Genomic DNA, 18,576 nt, shown 5'->3' with positions numbered 1-18,576 from the left:
GCATCTAATGTCCTCATACGATTTTGAAATGCTTCTTTTTCAGAATAAGGTTTTTCGTGTATATGATATTCAATCTTGCGTAAACACGGTGTGTGTAAACACCCTTCCCATGAATTGTTTCCCAGCATGCGTGCTGCTGCTCGGTGTGTTGAAAGGGGAGCTTAAATCCCCAGGCAGAAGAGCCCTCGCCATGTCCCTTTGTATGGCCGTGCTGCCCGCGCTGCCTGCACTGGCTGCTGAGCCCCTGTGGGCACGGGTCCCGGCGCATGCTGCAGCCCACGCGAGGCTGTCCGTGGTCCTCCACCTGCCACTGGTGGGGCCTCTTACCCACTTGCCAAGCCTGGTGCTGCGCAGACTGAGCTCCCCCTCTGCTGAGGCCGCAGGCGTGAGGCCCCGCACATGGATGGTGCCCCCAGACACCCCCCAGGCCGCAGCACCTGAGTCTCTGAACAGTTACAGAGCTCCTGAAAAAAGTCAGGGAGGAGCCTATTTGGTGAAAAGTTTTATACCGGCTCGGACTTTTATCTATTAATTTATTCAAGAAGGAACTATTTAAGGGGCCTCAAGAAAATGCATCTCCAGTGCCTGGACCCACATCTGGCATTTGGAACATGGAGGGACGGCAGCAGCACGCATGCATGTGGTGGGGAGGGGCTGGGCCCGTGCATCTCACTCACACGCATGTCCTTCAGCTCTCCTACAGGGCCCGCGAGATCTTCAGCAAGTTTCTGTGCAGCAAAGCCACCACCCCCGTCAACATCGATAGCCAGGCCCAGCTGGCGGACGACATCCTCAGCGCGCCTCACCCCGACATGTTCAAGGAGCAGCAGCTCCAGGTGACTGTGCCTCAGTTTCCTACGGAGACTCCTCCCAGGGCTCTCTCCGGGGCGGGGGGGAAGGGGGATTGCGCTCGTGACCCAGCCACCAGATGGGGCAGAGAGGTGCCAGTGGGCGTGTTGTGGCTGGAAGAAGCCCCAGAAGCCCCAGGCCCCCCACCAGGCTCTTGGGGAGCGGGCTGTAGTTGGGGAGGGCCCCGTCTTCGGCGACCTCTCACTGGCCTCTCCTGTGTCAGCCTTTGTGTGATGTCACAGATACGTGGAGTTGTTTAATCCTAGGGCGTCGCTGTGATTAAAAGGGTACGTGGGACCTAATATGTTTTAGAGCCTGTGTCCCACTGGCCCCCTCAGGGATGATGTCTGCTGCTCAGTCCCATGAATTACGTGGGGAAAACGGAGGGAAGTCCTTCCAAGGTTCTCACGTCCTGCTGGTCTGCAGTTACTCTGGGTCTCATTCTTATTTAACAAAGTAGAGCTTCTCCGGGCCCACACGTTAGCTAGCTAGCTGCTTCGGGAGCTGAACCGTGCTGCGTGTGCCCTGCAGATCTTCAACCTGATGAAGTTCGACAGCTACACCCGCTTTCTCAAGTCCCAGCTGTACCAGGAGTGCATCCTGGCCGAGGTAGAAGGCCGCTCACTCCCCGATGCACAGCAGGTCCCCAGCAGCCCGGCCTCCAAGCACAGTGTCAGCTCTGAGCACTCTAGCGTGTCCACGCCGAAAAAGGTGCCTGCGCCCTGGCCATATCCTCTCAGAGTGGGGAGCTGCCCTGTGGGGAGCAAGAGCAGAGGCTGCTGGGACGCAGCCCCCACTGGGACACAACCCCCTGCCAGGATGCAACCCCCCCCATCCCCCGTGAGGACGCGGCCCTCCTGGGATGCAGCCCCCCCTCCCCAGGATTCACCCTGTGCCCGTGGCTGGGGGTAGGGGTTCTGGCCAGTGGCAGAGCTGCCCTGTGGCCGCTGGAGGGCTGAGCTGTCCCACAGATAGCTTTACAGCTCTCCTCCGCTTCCTTTCACTCTTCGTGTAACGATGAAATCATGTCATGTTAACATCTCCATTGGATGGCAGCTGAGCGGAAAATCAAAATCAGGACGATCCCTGAACGAAGAGCTGGGGGACGAGGACAGTGAGAAGAAGCGGAAAGGAGCGTTCTTCTCTTGGTCCAGGACCAGGAGCACTGGGCGGTCTCAGAAGAAGAAGGAGCATGGTGACCACGCAAATGGTTTGTGGTGTGCTGATGGGTATCCGGGAGGTGGCCCACTGGGGTGCAGATGGAGTGGTGGGGCCAGGCCGGGAGGGCACCTCTGGAGTGCTCAGAGCACAGTGCTGTGTCCTGGTGTGGCCCTTTGGGGGTGGGCCAGCCACAGTGAACCAGGGCGGCGATAGTGCCTTTTGAAAAAGGGGTGAGGGTGCACGACAGTGCAGTCCTCCTCAGGCCAGGGCACCCTGCCAGGGTGGGCTTCCCATCCGGTCCTCTTCTGGCCTCTTATAGGAAACTGGGAGGAGAAGAAAAATAGCAGTGTCCTACCTGTGCACCCGGACCGCGCCTCGGCTTCCTGGCGAGGCTTTTTTCTAGGTGTGCATAGGGCTACGTGAGCCTTTGGCATTTCTTATTACTGTAAATCTGAAAGCCTTTCTAGAGATTTTATCCCTTTGTTTCTTTCTTGTGCGTAGCTCAGAAGTTGGGGTGAGAGGGACAGGCTCATCCTGGAAGGCGGGTCGGAGGCAATGAGAGTGCTTTCGGGATAAGGTGGAGAAAGATAGCAGTTGACACCAGGCATGAAAAAGCATGAAGCAGAAAAGCCTTGGAAGGATTTTCTCCTCGAGGGATTCTTGGGAAAGGGATTATTTTTCAGGAAATAACCCGTAGGCTCCAGGCCTGTGGTCCCCAAGTTTGGGGCATTTATGGAGACACCGCTGGCAGGGAACACCTGAGGATGAGAGGTGGTGGCAGCTCCCGGGATGGGGCCTGTCCCATGCCAGCCGGTCTGGATCAAATATGTTTGATCTCGTCCTCAGAACAGCCGGCGGACTCAGTCTTCTTGTGCCCATTGTACGGATAGTCGTGCCATGGGTGTGACTACAAGCATTCCTTCTAAAGGCCAGGCAGACAGACTTGCAGAACTCAATCAGTGGGAGACCGCTGTGGGGGCAGGAGCGCTTGTCAGATGGGGCCAGGGACCCCTGAGTACCTGGGAGACGGGAATGGGGGACCGGCAGCTCAGAAGGTCAGTGGGACCCAGGGCTGCTGTGTCTTTATGTCTTGGCCTGCAGCCACCAGGCGTGGCTCGACTACAGAGCAGGTCCTGTGTTCTCAGAGGGCCTCCCCGGGTCAGTTTTCGTGATCTTTAGTTTAGCCAAAGACAGCAGGGCATTCGGGTGATAGTAGCAATTGGCAAGCTTGTGGGCTCACTTGAGGACTTCGTAGGAGGATGCGAGTTGAACCGTGAGTGGGCAGAGCCGCAGATGTGAGTTGAACCATGAGTGGGCAGAGCCGCGTAACCTGCTGGGGTGTTTTCATCTGTGCCCAGAAGCCACTTGTTGAAGTAAAAACCCCAGATTAAATGAGGGGAAGGGAGGTCCTGCAGCAGGAGCATGGACTTGTGTTCTGACCTGCTGCTGGCTGCCGCTGGGGGTCTGGGGGCCGGCTGTGGCCAAGAGCAGAGCAGAACCGTCTAGCTGAGACCTGGGGGCGCGCCAGACTGTCGGAAAGGGGAGGCCGTGCCTCCAAAAGGCTTCTCCGTGTCCTTCGTCTGCTCAGCCTGAAGGGTGGGGTTGGGAGAGGTGACAGTAAGTGGGGAAAAGTGACAAAAAGTGCTGTTTGGTTTTCTGAGTCCCCGTGTTTCCCCTTCAAGAGCCCCTGCACGCCAACGGAGGCCTGGGCCGCCGTGAGTCACAGGGCTCCGTGTCCTCCACGGGGAGCCTGGACTTGGTAAGTCATACCTCCCCTGTCCCCAGGGTCACAGCTGATAAGTGATCCCCACCTCCGTGTTCAGTCACAAAGCCCCACAAACGCGTGTGTTGGACGTGGGTGGCTGGGCTTGGGTCGGGGCCCTTGCCGGCCTTGGGCTCCTGGCCGCGTGGGTACCTGTGTGGCAGACGGGGGTGGGGAGCTGATCCTTGCGTGCTGATTTCTGGACTTACTGTGGATGCCCTTTTGTTCTCATTTGTGTTTGTCTCCCAGTTTGAATATTCCACTAAGGCAAACTTTCCTGTGTTTGTGCTCCTGTAGTGGGGGGCGTGGCCGTGGCGGGGGCTCCACCTCCCCTTGGGCCCAGCCCACGCAGCCCAGTGTCTCATTAGGGGCGGGCTGGCTGTCAGCTCTTGTCTGATACCAGGTTTGGAAACCCTTACGGCTGCCAACATCCCAGTCACTTGTCACTGTCGAATGACAATGTAGCATATTATTACTTCTGCAGTTATACTGTGTAACAGTTAAAGCTGGAGGGGTTTACCCACCTGTACGTTCGCTGTTGCTGCCCGCCAGACACCCTAGAACCTTGGCTTGAAACAAACACCCTTTATTCCTGCGTCCGCGTCCGTGGGAAGGGAATGGTTGGGCCTGTTTTATCATCGGCCTACCACCTACAAGCTACATTTTCCGGAATGCAGCTGGGGCGGCAGAGAGTTCCAGACTGTCAGGAGGAGATAGTTGCAGGGGGGGGGGGGTAGCACCTGCCAGGGCAGGTCACATGTGGGAAGGACATCTGCGGGGGCCTGTCTGCAGCGGGGGGACACTGGTGTAACTCAGAGACCCCAGGAGACGTCACGGAGAGACCCAGGGGTCTGCCACACACTGGGTCCATGCCCTGGCCATCAGGGGCCCCTGCATCAGAGTGTGGGTCCTGGTGCTGGGACAGAGTGCTAAGTAGCGATGCCCTGCGCCTCTGACTTAGTCAGTGAATGATGCAGACGGTCCCAAAAGCCTCTGCCTGTGCAGCGATCCAGGGCCCTGCCTTCCCCTGCCCGCCCACCCCTACCCTGTGGCTGTTGTCCCCCACTGGGCCCTTGGGGAACCTGGGCCACGTCCTCACCCAGGCAGAGGTGTAGAATATTCTCTGGGTGGAAGGGGCACTGGAGGCCTCAGCCTGGCCCTGGCACTGGCAGGGTGGGCCCTCTGCCAGCAGCTAAAGGAGGATCGTGGCCCCTGCCCGCCCCACCCCACCCTGCCCATACCGGCCGGCTGGAGCCCTTCTCTGGGCACCCTGCACACCTGCCCATAACATTTGTCTCCCGGCTCCCTAGTCGGAGGCCTGCAGGACCTCCGGGCCAGAGAGGGACAAGGCCACCAAGCACTGCTGTATCCAGCTCCCAGACGGGACGTCCTGCGTGGTGGCTGTCAAGGCAGGGCTGTCCATCAAAGAGGTCCTGGCTGGGCTCTGCGAGCGACACGGCATCAATGGGGCTGCTGTGGACCTCTTCCTGGTGGGCGGGGACAAGGTAGGGGGCTGCATGGACCCTCATGGCCCTTCTCCTGGGGGATGCTGCCCAGGGGCGGGGGAGAACAGTGGGTCTGTTTGTCTGGTCCACTAAATCTGCCCAGTCCCCTGAGGCTGTGGCTGGGTGAGGCCCTTTGGCTGATGGCTCTGCCTCCGGAGCCTAGACGCCCTGCCCGGAGCCCTCGGCATGTTAGCTTTCACTTGTCTACACACGGCTTCCATAGGGTGGCTGGTTTAGAAGCCGCGGTTTTCCGGCGCTGCTGTACCTCCCCATGCCGTCTGGGAGCAGGTCAAGGGTGCTGCTTGCCCCCAGTCTGACCTGGTTTCTGTTCTCTCCATGCATCGCAAAGCCTCTGGTGCTGCATCAAGACAGTAGCATCTTGGAGTCTCGGGACCTGCGGCTAGAGAAGCGTACTTTGTTTCGGTACGAAAATGCCCCAGCTGTGTCCTGAGGGCTCCAGGACCACACAGCTGTGTCTGGGGACATCCCCGTGAGCCCTGCATGCTGGGCTGGGAAAGGAAGGCTGGTGCCCCCTTCATGAGCAGGGTGGTGGGTTGACAGCAGCTGCATTAGCCCCCAGGGACCCATGGGGTCAAGGGGTCACTCTCCATCCTGTGTCACAGCTGCTGTGGGGCCACACTCAGGGGTACATGTGCAGGACAGCAGAGTGCTGGCCATTCACCGGTGGGGGTGGGGGGGTCTTTGCCGGCTATGACACCCAACTGGAAACCTTCCAGAAGCCCCACCCCTGTCCCTGTGGCTTCCTTCTCCTGCCGAAAATGCTCCACAGCCGCAACCTGGAGCCAACCCAGGGACCCCAGGGAGCTGCCACGCTGTGGTGCCCTCCGGGAGGCACGGCTCAGTGTGCGTGTGCAACAGCTCTGTTTGTGTGTCTCCCCCTCCACCCAGGCTCGATCTGGTTCCAATTAACCGGTCCGTGGGGCTTAAGGCCAAGCCCACCAAGCCCGTCACAGAAGTGCTGCGGCCTGTGGTGGCCAAGTATGGCCTGCACCTGAATGAGCTGGTGGCCAGGCTGGTGAGTGACCCGGGGGCCCGAAGCTGTGCTCCCTGTGTGGACAGGCCTGTGGGCCCTCGATGTGCCACAGGCAAGCCAGAGCAAGGGCCACATGGCCCTGGTGGGAAGGTGTCCCAGTAAGTGGAGGTCCTTGTGGCTTGTTTGCCCCTGCTCACTTCCAGCGGGCTCTGGGTGATCATGGAGGTGTGCTTTGATCCAGGGACTCCAAAAGGAGAAACTCACCCCTAGAGATCCCTGGAGTCCCCCTGCCGTTTGCAGGTGTGCTCCGCTGGCTGAGAGCCGGGGGCACTGATGCGTTCTGCGTGCGAGCGGCTGCCACACTTCTGCTGGCAGCCTCGCGGGGGCGCTCTCCCTGACATGGCCCAAGTCCTGTCTGCACCTCTAGATTGAAAACCTTGTCATTTCAAGCAGGGCCCCTGGGGTATGAATAAGGTGAGTGGGTGGGAGCAGACCGTGCTTTGGGACAAAGACACCAGCGTGAACCTGGGCAGAGTACCCTCTCCCTGTGAGCAGAGGGTGTTTGCGGGAGACGTTGTGGTCTATGCTGAAAGCACTGTGTTCTCAGCACACTCCACTCCTTTGCTGTGAAACGTGGCGATTAACGACAGTGTTCGTCCTGCATTCCTTCTTCAGAGATAAACTTTATCAGAGCTATGATTTCAAGTACTTCTAGGATTTTTTTTTTTTTTTTTGAGAGAGAGCGAGTACAGGTGAGTGGAGGGGGGGTGAGAGAGAGAGAGAGAGAGAGAGAATCTTCAGCAGACTCCCACACAGGGCCCTATCCCATGACCTGAGATCATGACCTGAGCCGAAATTAAGAGTGGGATGCTTGCACTGAGCCACCCAGGTACCCCACCAGTGTTTTAGGATTTTAATTTTGCACAGACACCCTGAGGGTAGCCAGAAGCCCCTTCCCCAGCTCAGCAGGGAGGCCCACTGGCCAAGGCCAGACTGTGCTGGTCAGGGAGGGGCATGGCCGAGGCATCCTGCTTTTACTCTGTTGTGATTCTTAGCTAGTGCTCCACCCCTCGGTGTCTCAGTCTTCCTCTCTGTAAACTGGGGTGAGTCTTAGGAGCACACCCCTGGGCTTGTTCCCAGATGAGCTGTGTTCTGGCTGCTGAGACCATCACCAGAAAGAGCGGGTCCGCTGCCTTGGGGCTCTGGCCACGGAGAATTCTTGTGGAGCAGGTCGTGGCAGATGTGGCTTCTTTGGTGAATGGCGCCTACTTACGTCGGGAAGGTGGAAAGCAGGGAGCCCTGTGGGCTGGCGCTCCATTTCCTCATGGGTGGTGCCAGGAGCTGGAGGTCACTCCCCAATGGGACATCGGTCACTTTTAGCGTTCTCTCGACTAACGGGACTCAGGGAGCCAAACTCCAAGTTCAGGGTCCTTTGTCTGCGTAGTTGGCCAGGGGGAGGGGGCATTCTGCTTTCATCTCTTACCCTCCAGCCATGTCTGAGGGGCTTGGGGCTGGTTTACAGTGAGCAGACTCATTGCAGCTCGAAGCTTGGCCCTGTGGACTGAGAGGTCTGCAGTATTCACAAGGCTTCCTTTCCCTCTGCCCCGGGGTCTCAGATCCCTGTCCCTGTGGGCCAGCTGGTACTCAGAAGCTGGGTGGCCAGCCCTGGGGAGGTCCCACGCGTGTTGGCTGGGCACCTGTGGAGTGCCCTCTGAAGCAGCCCTCCGAGGTGACAGGACCCGGGTTCCCCTGTCATGTGACTCCATCATATCTGGGATGGTCTTCCTGTGAGCAGCTGTTTCAGAGAGTTCCGACCGGGGTGAGTGACTCAATGCTCCCTCTCTGCCCCTAGAGTGGAGAGAAGGAGCCCCTGGACCTTGGCGCCCCCATATCAAGTCTGGATGGGCAGCGGGTCATCTTGGAGGAGAAGGAGCCCTCCAGAGGAAAAGGTAAGCAAGGCCCCGAGGCTTCCCCTGGTCCCCCTAGCCTGCTAGGGTCCCCTTTGTGCACCTCCTGGAAGCCCCCAGTTCTGCTACCTGGGTGGTCTCATTTAGGGTCTTATGGGGCCTCATGATCCCCTAGCCGGGCATCTGAAGGGCCCAGCCCACCCCAGTCCAGGCCCGTCTGTGGGCTGGAGGCAGGGGGACCAGGAGCACGAGGGCCTTGCTGATGAGCAGGGTGTGTCCTCTTGGCTATAAGAAGGGGCAACAGTCCTGCTCGACACCCCCCCACCCCTGCCATAGGATTGTGCTAAGGTTCCAGCGCTCCCTGTGTCCAGGGCCTTAGCCAGAGAGTGCTGCCTCTTGGTGCTTTGCATGAGGGACACAAGCCCAGCAGAGATGAGGTGGAGGGCTAGCCCTGTCCATGCCCCCGTTGCTGCTCGTGTGCAGGGAATTAGGAGGTTTACGGAGCCCTTTACCTCCCACTGCCTCTGCCACGAAAGGCCTGACCTGGGGATCCTGGGGTACCTGGGCCGGTACCTGACCTTGGGGCCAGCAGTCAGTCCCCCATGCTTTGCCCTGACGCTCCTCCTCAGAACGTCCAGTCCCCTTCAAGGCGGAGAGTGATAGGCAGCATGCCTCCTGGAGAGGGCTTTCTGGAACCGCCTACTGAGAACCGGAGTGAGGAGATACTCCGCAAGGAGCTGTCAGGGGCCACTGGGGCAGCTTCTTCCCTTTCCTGGGCTTCCACCCAGTGAGGGCTGGCTCGGCTCCGCAGTGTAGCTGGGTGCGCTTATCTCTGTCCACTTGGAGGCCCTCCGTGCTCCTGCTCCTCTCCCGCCTCGCTGCAGAGAGGAGACACCTTCCTGGGCCCACCCTTCGTTCTGGAGAATGCTGTGCTCATTCTGGGGCCTGGTACCTGGCCCTTGTCCGGTGAGCTGCCGAGCAGGACGGGGCCCTCCCTCAGGGTCTGGCAAGGTCAGACCTCCCGGCCTGCCTGTGTGCAGGGGAAGGTGATGGGGCGCTACAGGCAGGAGCCCCCCATGGGCTTATAAAACTGGGACAGGCAGGAGTGCTAACATTAGTGCTCCAGGCCAGAGGAGTGGTCTTTGTCCCTCTGGTGCCGGCAGAGGCCAGCCCACCGTCCTGATGTGGGGCAACAGCCGTATTTGGAAACGTCATCAGTGTGAGACTCTTCTGCTTTCTAAAGAATATTCATACAGTACCTGAAATGAGCTTTCCTTTCACCACGCCTCCCCTCGACTGCAGGGACCGCCGTGCCTCCCGTGTGTCTTCAGATGAGGCGCGTCTCCTGCCCCAGATACGACAGGGGCAGAGGGTGGTCTTTGTCCCTTAGTCCTGCACCTAGGGGTTTGGCCTGTGTGTACGTATTTGATACGGGATGTTTCATACTTGGGCCTTCTCTGCAGCTTTCTCCCAAAAGCAACAGAAATAGAATTACATTTGAACATTCAGGAGAATTTGCAATTTGCGGAAATCATAAGGCATGTGTCATTGTGTTCGGTATCCACAGAAAAACAGAAAAGTACACCAACCAGACAGAATACAGCTGTAAATTCCAGTTCCAGAAATCACTCGGCTACGGTAATTCCCTCCCCCTCTGCCCGCCTTCGTCTGCATGGGTCCCTTGCTGGTGGGTGGTGCAGCTCCGGGGCGGGCCGGGCCCCTCACGCTCCTCCATTGGCCTCCCGTCGTGCCCATCGGCCATGTGCTTGGGGGCCAGCCCTGCACCCCTGTTCCCCATCTGGTGCCTGGCTTCCCCTAACCGTGGGCTGGCTGTTCCTCTGCATTGGGGGTGGGGGGGTGCCTCACACTCACACTCTTGTTCTTGTGACTTTTATAGCTGTGATTGGTTTTCCTGCAAGGCACGTAAAGTGTGTGTCCCTGTGGCCTATATTTCGGGGGGTGCTTTTTGTCTCTAACTGATGGATTGTGTGTTGTCATGTGTCCAACGTGTAAGCAGAACTCTGACTTTCCTTCTAATGCAGGGAGAGGAGAGAACACTAGGCAAGTCTAATTCTATTAAAATAAAAGGAGAAAATGGAAAAAATGCTAGGGATTCCCGGCTTTCAAAGAGAGAAGAATCTATTGCAAAGATTGGGAAAAAAAAATATCAGAAAATTAATTTGGACGAAGCAGAGGGTATGTGTGCTTTCTACAACTTCCGCGTTTTCTAGTGAATTGCAATGTCAGTTTCCTAGGGCCCTTGTTAGGAGCTCCTCTGAGCCATTAACATCAGAAGGACGCCATCCCCATCCCAGTGAGCGTGCCCTCGTCCTGGGTCAGTCTGTGGCTGCCGTACACTCTTCCCAGTTGTCAGACTGAGAATTGGGCCCTTAAGGGACAGGGAGTGCCCTCGAGGGGGGCAGCAAGTGGTTCCCAAGGGTCTGTGTGCGGCTTCCCCCTCCCCAGCTCCTGCAAGGCCTTGGTAGTGTCAGGGTCACTAGCATGGGGGGAGGGGTTGCCAGGTAGAAGGCGGAGGCCAAGAGGGCCCTGGACTTGCTGGCCAGATGCTCTGCCCTCCCTGGGCCTGCAGGGGAGAGGGAGGGTGGCCTCAGAGACCCAAGGAGAGGTGATCGCTTATGGAAACTTCTTTTTCTTCTGAAAGCTTCTAACGGCAGAATCAAAACTAACAACTGTTACTTGGACCTGCATTGTGATCCAGGGAGCAGTCCCTAGGCTGGGGGACCCATAGTTAGCTCCCCACGAAGGCCAACCCGAGCCCCATTCACCACCCCCTTGGCTGTCACCAGCCACCAAGGAGGCAGAAGTAAGACACAAGCCTGCTCCCGGCTGAGAGCTACTAAGATTTGAGATTTTAAAGTCCTTGTCATTCTTCAAAATTAAGAATGTCCTTTAAATGCTAGAGAAAGTTCAGCTTAGACTCCTTCTCCTTTGAACAGTGACCCCCAGTTACAGCTGGCGGACAGCCCAGGTAAGGGGACAGGAGCTCGGGGGAGCCATCGAGGAGGCTGGAGGCAGAGGTGGGAGAGACAGTGGGGGCCCCTCTTTGGGGACCATGGGCTCGCTCGTGCCTCAGGTGGCCTCCCTGTCAGCATCACAAGGGAGCCAGGACATGGGTAAAGGGCTTCCCCCAGGTACTCAGAGACCCCGGCTAGAGTCTGGGCGCTGAACATACCTCTCGAGCCATCCTCACACAGCCGGGTCTGCTCGGGGGTTTCAGTCTGTTCAAGTCTGAACTTGACCCCACTGAGTTCTTGGGGTGGGGCCTTCCCTGCAGCTCTGGGAGAAGAGAGGGTGCCAGACGGAGGTGCCTGGCTGGCCCGAGCCTACACTTTCCAGGGCCATGGGACAGCCCACAATGTGAGCTTCCTAGAAGGTGAATTTTTTGTGGTTGTGATACAGGCCTGGGTGTGGAACTCTCTAAAGCTTGATCTGTGTGGGGCTTTTTTCCACTAGAGTTTTTTGAGCTCATTTCCAAAGCTCAGAGCAACAGAGCCGACGACCAGCGTGGGCTGCTGAGGAAGGAGGACCTGGTGCTGCCTGAGTTCCTGCGCTTACCTCCCGGCCCTGTGGAGCGGACCCTGCCCTCGCCCACCGCCGCCAAGAGCTTCGGCAAGAGAAGCTTGACCAGCAACGGCAAGGACAAGGCTCCCTGGCCCTCCGCCACGAGCCCCGCCACAAGCCCCGCCACAAGCCCTGCCACAAGCCCCACGACAAGCCCCACGACGAGCCCCAGCTCGGGTGGCAGCCCGCCGTTCAGTGCTCCCCAGACCCCCTCACCCCACTCCCAGGAAGCTGAGGCTGGGGGCGTCCAGACCATGGAGGGCGAGCACGTGGCTGACCTGACGCTCACAGGGGAGGGGGACATCAGCAGCCCCAACAGCACTTTACTGCCGCCCACCCCCACCCCGCGGGACTCGGCTGGACCTCCGAGACCAGGTACCTCCGAGTTTGACCCCCCTCCACACCTTTGACTCTCTGCTCCTCCACTATCCACCTGGTGTTATCCACTCTGTTTCCAGTAAAAAACAGAAACAGCTATGGTAAGTCCCCTCTGCCTAGAACCCTCTCTCCAACGAGGTTCCAACAGGACCTTTGTTGTCCTCCTTGCTGGGGGCCACCTCTGCCTTTTCCAAGAGGAGCGCCTCTGCGTGTGGCCAGCACGGGTCACTGAGGGGCTCAGGGTGAGTGTGCCAGGCCCTGGCGATGCTCTGGGAGGGGACGTGCGTGTGGGCTGTGTCCGTGCCTGCGCAGACAGCGGCACTCGCCTGCCAGCCCCTCCCTCGCTCCCGCATCCAGGACCGCCTCCCAGCAAGGCCCAGGGAGTTTCTGAAAATGTATGTGCTATTCTTGAAATCTGAATAGCTAGTATTTTTTGTGTTGTAGTCTCAAGACTGAATAAAAAAATAGCATTTGTCTTGAGCAAACCCGGAAAGCCCCGTGTGATTTGGTGAGGAGAGCGCGCATGTTCTCTGATCCCGGGTCCTCCTTGGGGAGGGCTGCACACTCCTTCCTGACCCTGGCAGACCACCGGGGGGTCTGGCCCCGTGTGGGCTGGGCCGTGGCTCAGTTCCCAGGGTGTCACAGGAAGTCCCTGGGGGCTCCCTGGCCCGGAATAGGCTTAGACGTTTCTCCAGACGGATGTGCGGATTCGTGGGTGTGGAACCGAGCGGTCCGGCCGCCTGAGAGCCGCAGATGCCCAGGCTCGAAGCGGGGCTCCCGGCCTTCTAGGAGCAGTTCTGTCCTGCTCCGATCCCCAACGTGTGTGCCTGTGTCCCCACCCCCTCCCCCTGTACCCCCATCCCTGGGCTGTGGTCACTTTGCTGGAGCCGCTGGTGGCTGTCCTTTCTCCTTTCTGTGCTTGGTGATGCGCGGACCCTGGCACCACTCTTGTGGTCTGCCGTCGGGGGACACCAGTGCCTCCCTTGGCTCGGCCCGGCCCAGGATGCCGATGGTAGTCGAGTGTGCCCCAGGACCAGGGGCCAGGGAAGCACTATCATGGTGTGTTCTGTACATAAGTCCACGTCTGGGCACTCTGGGGACATAAGCCACGTGGGCAGGGCCTCTGGGCGCCTTCCCGCCGAGACCACGCACGGACACTGAACCGGGAGGAGCCGTGGTCCCGCCATGCGCCGCACTCTTGCACGCCTGCCTGCGGCCGACTTTCCTTTCTGCTCTCATTTGTAGATACCTGTGTGCAGGTTCCCCTGTGTTCTGGGTCTGTGTTCTTCCGAGAGTAATAAACTCTGGATCTTGTCATCGGACTGGTTGAAAGCACTCTTCTTTCTCTTTCGAAAATTCCTTCCTGCTTTCCATGGGTTTGCCTTAGTGTAGTGGCTTTTAAAGATCCTGAGCCCTGCACTCGTAGGCATCCCTGAGTGTCTCACACACACCCACAGATATGGCCATGCAACGGGGAGCAGTGTGGGGGGCCGTTTGCACGACCCTGGGAGCAGCAAGGGGGAGATGCAGCACCGCGCTTGGGCCACGCGGGGGCCTAACAGGTAGGGCCTCCTCTCCCCAAGCGCGCTGATAGCCTCCATCCGTGGTCAGGTGCCCCCTGTCTCTCTCTGCCACCCCATCCAGGGGAGGAGAGTCTGGGCGTTGGGTGGTGGTCAGTGAGGCTGCATGGCTGAGCTCAGTGGCCAGTTGCTCCTGACCTGGATCCCTGCGGGGCTGGTCGGCCCCAGGTACCGGGGTGTCTGGCCCCCGCTATTCACCCCCGGGGGCTCTCTGCACACAGAGTGACCATCAGCATGGGACGTGCAGCCACCCTGCGCTTGTCCCTCAGGATGACTCAACGGCCATGCGCTGGCATCTCTGACCCATTGGGGTGGAGGGCAGTGGCTCCTGTGTTCCCCATACTGTGGCCGGCTCCCCTGGCTGGACCAGTCCCACGGCTGGCACGTGCACCCCAGCCCCCTGGCTCACAGCGGTCCCAAGACAGAGGGGCTCTGGCCATGGGCCGGGGAGTGGGTGGGCCCAGAGGAGTTGGGCAGGGTCCGGCACCCACCTGTATCTTCTGGAGCTGACAAGCCCATCTGCTGGGAAGGGCCTTGGCCTTGAGCTCCCTCCTGCGCAACCGGCTCGGGCCCAGCTTGGCGAGGGCTGGCAGCCTGGAGGCCTCGGACTTAGGCTCCTCATGCACTCTCTGTGTGGAAGAACCACTGGCCCCCAAGCCTTGTGTCCGGCACCTCCACGTTGCAACAAAAGGGAGGTGACCCCGAGATTCCTATGTCAAGTGCGGGGAGAGCATCGGTCACAGCCGTGGGAGGCACTGAGCACCGAATTGTATCTCTCACAGTTTAGAAGGCAGGTCTCGGCACAGTGATTCTCACCGGTTCTCGCAGATGCTGGGAAATATATCTTAGTGACACAGTGGTCACCGTGGATCAGTTCAGGGTGAAGAATGCAGTGTGCTGATGGCCTGGGGCCCCCGGGCTCCGAGGCTCATGGCCACATACGGGCCAGACAGCTGGTTGGGCAGCTGCCAGCACTGGGCCCCCAGGTGACAGGGTATCCTCCTGAGGATCATGGCACCCGCCCTGGTCCAAGTCCTGGCGCCCACATCCTAAGAGGCTGTCAGCGCCCTGCATGGCCAGAGGACAGAGGAATTGGGCAAGATGAGTGGCCCGAGAAGCTTGTCCAGTGCAGAGGGCCCCATCCATAGCTAGGCTCCCCCAGGAAATGAACCCTGTGGTTGCTTTGATCTTGATTCCCAGCTGCTTTCCTCATTGTTATCTATAGGGCTTCCAGAGACACCCCGGGAATTTGGGGGCACCCTCTGGCATTTCCAGTCCTGGGAAGGAGCCCTGGGGAGGTGCATGTCCTCGGGTCCCAGCAGGGCCAGAGACCGATGCCAAGGGTGTTGGCCCACGCTCAGGGTGGTGCTGGTCTCTCCCCACTTGGTGAGAAGATACCCGTGTCCATGCACTCAGAGAGCAGGTGGGAATGACGTCCTGGCGGCACGTGCTCCCAAGGGAGCAGGCATCTCTGTTGAGCTGTTTGGCCAGGGTGTCTGGGCAGCCGAGGAGCCGCCTTCAGCGTGGACTGATGGCCCTAGCAGCCCCTGCCTTAGCCCACCCCAACAGCCAGATGGTGTCCGACCCAAGACTGAGGTTCACTCCTGAGTAAAGGGCCAGTGGCCAGGAAGCCCAGGGTACAGGGCCTGACCATGTGAGATTTGGGAGCAGTCTTTGCAAGGGGACATCCGGAGCTCTTCCCCAAAGGGCTGGGTTTGGAGAAATCTCACTTCAGCTGGCCCTCTGTCTGAGCAACGGGGGGCCCCATACCCCACCCCTCCCCAGGCAGGCGTGGGAAGAGCCCAGCTTCCCTCACTGCTGTCTGGCCATACTGGGTGTTAGGGGAGTGTGTCAGGGTCCTAGCTGAGCCCCTCCTAGCCTTTTTAGGAGACAAGGCCCCTGGGAACCCCAGCAGCCAGCTGCCCCTAATAACTGGGGGGCCCCTCAGTGACCACGTGGGCACAGCTGCACCCCTCCCAGCCTGCACAGCCCTTCTGGCCCGGGGTCTGTGGGTGCCCAGACGCAGAGGTTGCTGCTCCTTGGCCGGGGCAGAAGCTGTCTCCACTTGGAGAACTTGTCTAGTGGTCAGTGTCCAGGGTCCCCAAAGGCACACCCAGTTCCCAGACTGGTGGCTTTCCAGAACCCACTGCTTACTTCCTCACAGCCCCCTGTAGCTCTTGGTCCCTCACATATGGCCCACCCAGCGGGGGTTGTGGGGGCCTAATGATGTAGTTTCCATGGGAACGGAACTGGAGAGTTAACCAGAGGCCACGGCCTTGATCTTGGCAGTGAAGGTAGCCAGACCACATGTCCTTGGTGTGGCTGCAGTCCCGGGAGCCTCTCTACACCTGGCTGCTCAGTGGTCAGCCCCCCTCCCCCCTGCCAGCCACAGCCTTGGTGTCACCCCTGCTCAGCCCAGATGACGTGGCCGCCCAGTCTTACTGCGGCTGTGTCCACGACAGTAGCCCCAGGGAGGTCTCCGGGGATCGCCGTGCAGGTGTCCCCAGCCCTGGGCCCCACCTCCTGTTCCCATGTCCTTCCCCACATCTGCAGCAGTCTTTTCAGATGTCCTCTCTCCAGCAGAGGTCCGGCCCTTCCATCTGGGGGACAGAGGGATCTCCACACTGAGCACCCCTGCCGTCTGGGGGCAGACGCCCTGCCCTCCCCAGTACAAACCATGGCACGCACAGGGGTGGCTGGCTTCCTCAGGGACACGTCGGCATGCTAGGGGCCTGCCGCCCTCCTCAAGACTGAAAGGTGTCCGAGGGCATCCTTGGCCGGGGTCTTGCCAGAACCCCCCTTTCCAGCAGAGCACGTTCTAGTGTTCTGGCCCTGCTCTGGCTGGAATGGACCCTTAGCAGATCTTCTCCGGCCAGATGCCTGGCTGGAAGCCTCCACAGGCTTCCAGGCAGCTAATGGTGCGGGCCCAGCCCCCTCCACAGCCCCCCAGCACTGGCTAGGACAACTCCACTCTCCCGGCAGTGAGAGTCCACGGCCCTGGGTCTCTTGCTAGCACAGCCATGCTCCACGCCCTGCCATCCCTGTCTTGGTCTGCTCTCCCCGACTCCAGGTCTGAGTGGAAACCCCAGGCTCCCATGGTCCACAGTGTGACCTACACCCCTCCTCCCGCCATCCCCTGCTGGGGCTCCTGCCTGCTGCCCCTCCCCCGGGCCGCCCGCTCCATGCCTGCACCCCCTGTGGCCCTGACACTGCCCCGCCCCCGCCCTCCCTGCAGACGCACCCCCCTTCCCTGCGCGCTGCCATTTCCCCGGCTCTGAGTCGGTGCTCAGTACAGATTTACCGAATGAAGGATTTGCTGAATGAGGAGCTTTAATCCAGTAACCCCTCCCCTGCCATGTCCAGACAGAGTTCAGTGGGCCTGGGGCGCCAAGTGGAGGGGACCCTTGTGCATTTCATGGGCTGGAACCTGGGCCTTTGTTGGGGCTGTCCCTGCTCTTTCCCATGGGGACCCAGTCAGCCTCTGTGAAAGTGGGTGGAATGGGGTCCCAGGGCCAACAAAGTCTTGGGAGGGCCTGGAAGGGCCAGTCCCCCCACTGTTTTCCAATTCAGCGGTGCCTGCCTCTCCGTGTGCTGTGGAAGCAGCTCAGGGGCATCTGGGAGGCTTCACAGAGAGGATATCAGGATGACTGGGGGAGCACACGGGACCCGGCCTCACAGATGATGCCCTGCATGGGGGGCTGAAGTCATGGCAAAGCCCCTGGAGGCCGGGGTGCGGCGTTCCTCTGGGTCAGGAAGGGCTGTGGGACAGGCAGCAGGAGTTGGCTCCTGAAGGAGAGCTTGGCCCCTGGACCAGCCCTGCCGGTGTAGCCCTGTACTATGCTGTCCCTGAGAGCAGGGTCCTGTTCTGTGTCACCTTCTCCCGACGTGGTGGTGGCCAGAGTGGAGCTGGCAGTCAGCACAGAGAATGCTTACGGACAAAGGAAGGGGTGACCTGGGGACGGATGGACCACAGACAGCTGGCGAGGGGCTTCGGAATGCAGTCCTGACCCGGGATGGTCAGGGCACAGGGTCTGCGGTGGCCCCGGAAAAGGAAGGGTCAGCGGAGCCACCCGAGTGGGGAGGAGACAAAGGTCTCCTATCTGGGTGGGTGAGGGACCCGAGACAGAGGCTGGCTGTCCCTGGAGAGCAACCAGCTGGGGAGCACTGATGAGAGCTCTGGGAGGCTGGGCAGGAACAGTGCTGGGGCAGGCCCTCGCCTGGGGTTTGTGACACATGCCTGTTGCATGGGGCTGGGCCCCACCACTGAGTCACAGGCCTGGGGCTGGCACTTGGGAGAGCGAGTCTGAGCAGAGCAGGCAGGAAGGGCCCAGAATGCAGCCACCCTCCCTGTGACGCTCACATCCTTGGCCCCTGGACCAGCCTACTGCCCTGTCCCCAGAAGCCGTCATTCCTCCCCATCCCGCACCCACTGAGCTGCCCGGGGGTCAGGGGGCTGCCATGGCCAAGACCAGATGGCTCCCTGCAGCTCTGTCTTCCCGGAGCTCCGTCTGGGGCTGGACGAGAGAAGGCTGGGCTCCTGAGCCCAGGCGGGGTCACATGCTATTTAAGGGGGCCGAACCCTGCCTCTCTGCTTGCCCCAAGTCCCAGGCAAAGGCCAGCCCCACCCCATCGTGACTGGGCCCCACAGCCTGGCATTTGGGGTTCTGGGGACCCCATGACGACGGGGTGGGGTGGAACCCGGCCAGACCTAGCAGAGTGGCTGTCGAACACCTAGAGGACCATGCTTTTTGGCCTCTCACACCCCTGGAGGGCAGCCTCTTCAGAACTGTGACGACCCCGCCGGCCAGGTGCCCGATGCTGACGTGCAGGGAGGCCCAGGTGAATGGCCTCCTGCCGC

At 60.0% G+C, this 18,576-nt stretch overlaps 1 protein-coding gene across 4 annotated transcripts in view; it reads left to right on the top strand.

The window, feature by feature from the left end:
- LOC111148999 (regulator of G protein signaling 12) overlaps positions 1–18,576 on the top strand; it is an 84,927-nt gene that overhangs the window by 64,778 nt on the left and 1,573 nt on the right. Inside the window, exons 7-17 of one of the 4 annotated variants that reach the window (XR_002640731.1) lie at positions 693–836; positions 1,381–1,560; positions 1,906–2,059; positions 3,693–3,769; positions 5,083–5,277; positions 5,627–5,700; positions 6,187–6,313; positions 8,124–8,220; positions 9,746–9,816; positions 10,221–10,374; positions 11,653–12,239. Coding sequence is in view for 3 of the 4 variants with exons in the window: in XM_022505866.1 (XP_022361574.1) it covers positions 693–836; positions 1,381–1,560; positions 1,906–2,059; positions 3,693–3,769; positions 5,083–5,277; positions 5,627–5,700; positions 6,187–6,313; positions 8,124–8,220; positions 9,746–9,816; positions 10,221–10,374; positions 11,653–12,135 (1,756 nt within the window). In the remaining variant the exon portion in view is untranslated. Of the gene's footprint in view, positions 1–692; positions 837–1,380; positions 1,561–1,905; positions 2,060–3,692; positions 3,770–5,082; positions 5,278–5,626; positions 5,701–6,186; positions 6,314–8,123; positions 8,221–9,745; positions 9,817–10,220; positions 10,375–11,652; positions 12,240–18,576 lie in introns of those variants that run through there. The other 3 variants (XM_022505866.1, XM_022505867.1, XM_022505868.1) reach the window with 3 other exon arrangements.

The sequence above is a fragment of the Enhydra lutris genome, unplaced genomic scaffold (genome assembly GCF_002288905.1).
Source record: "Enhydra lutris kenyoni isolate GAN:26980312 unplaced genomic scaffold, ASM228890v2 scaffoldscaffold21, whole genome shotgun sequence".
NCBI lineage: Eukaryota > Metazoa > Chordata > Mammalia > Carnivora > Mustelidae > Enhydra > Enhydra lutris.
This window is presented reverse-complemented; position numbering and strand designations above follow the sequence as displayed.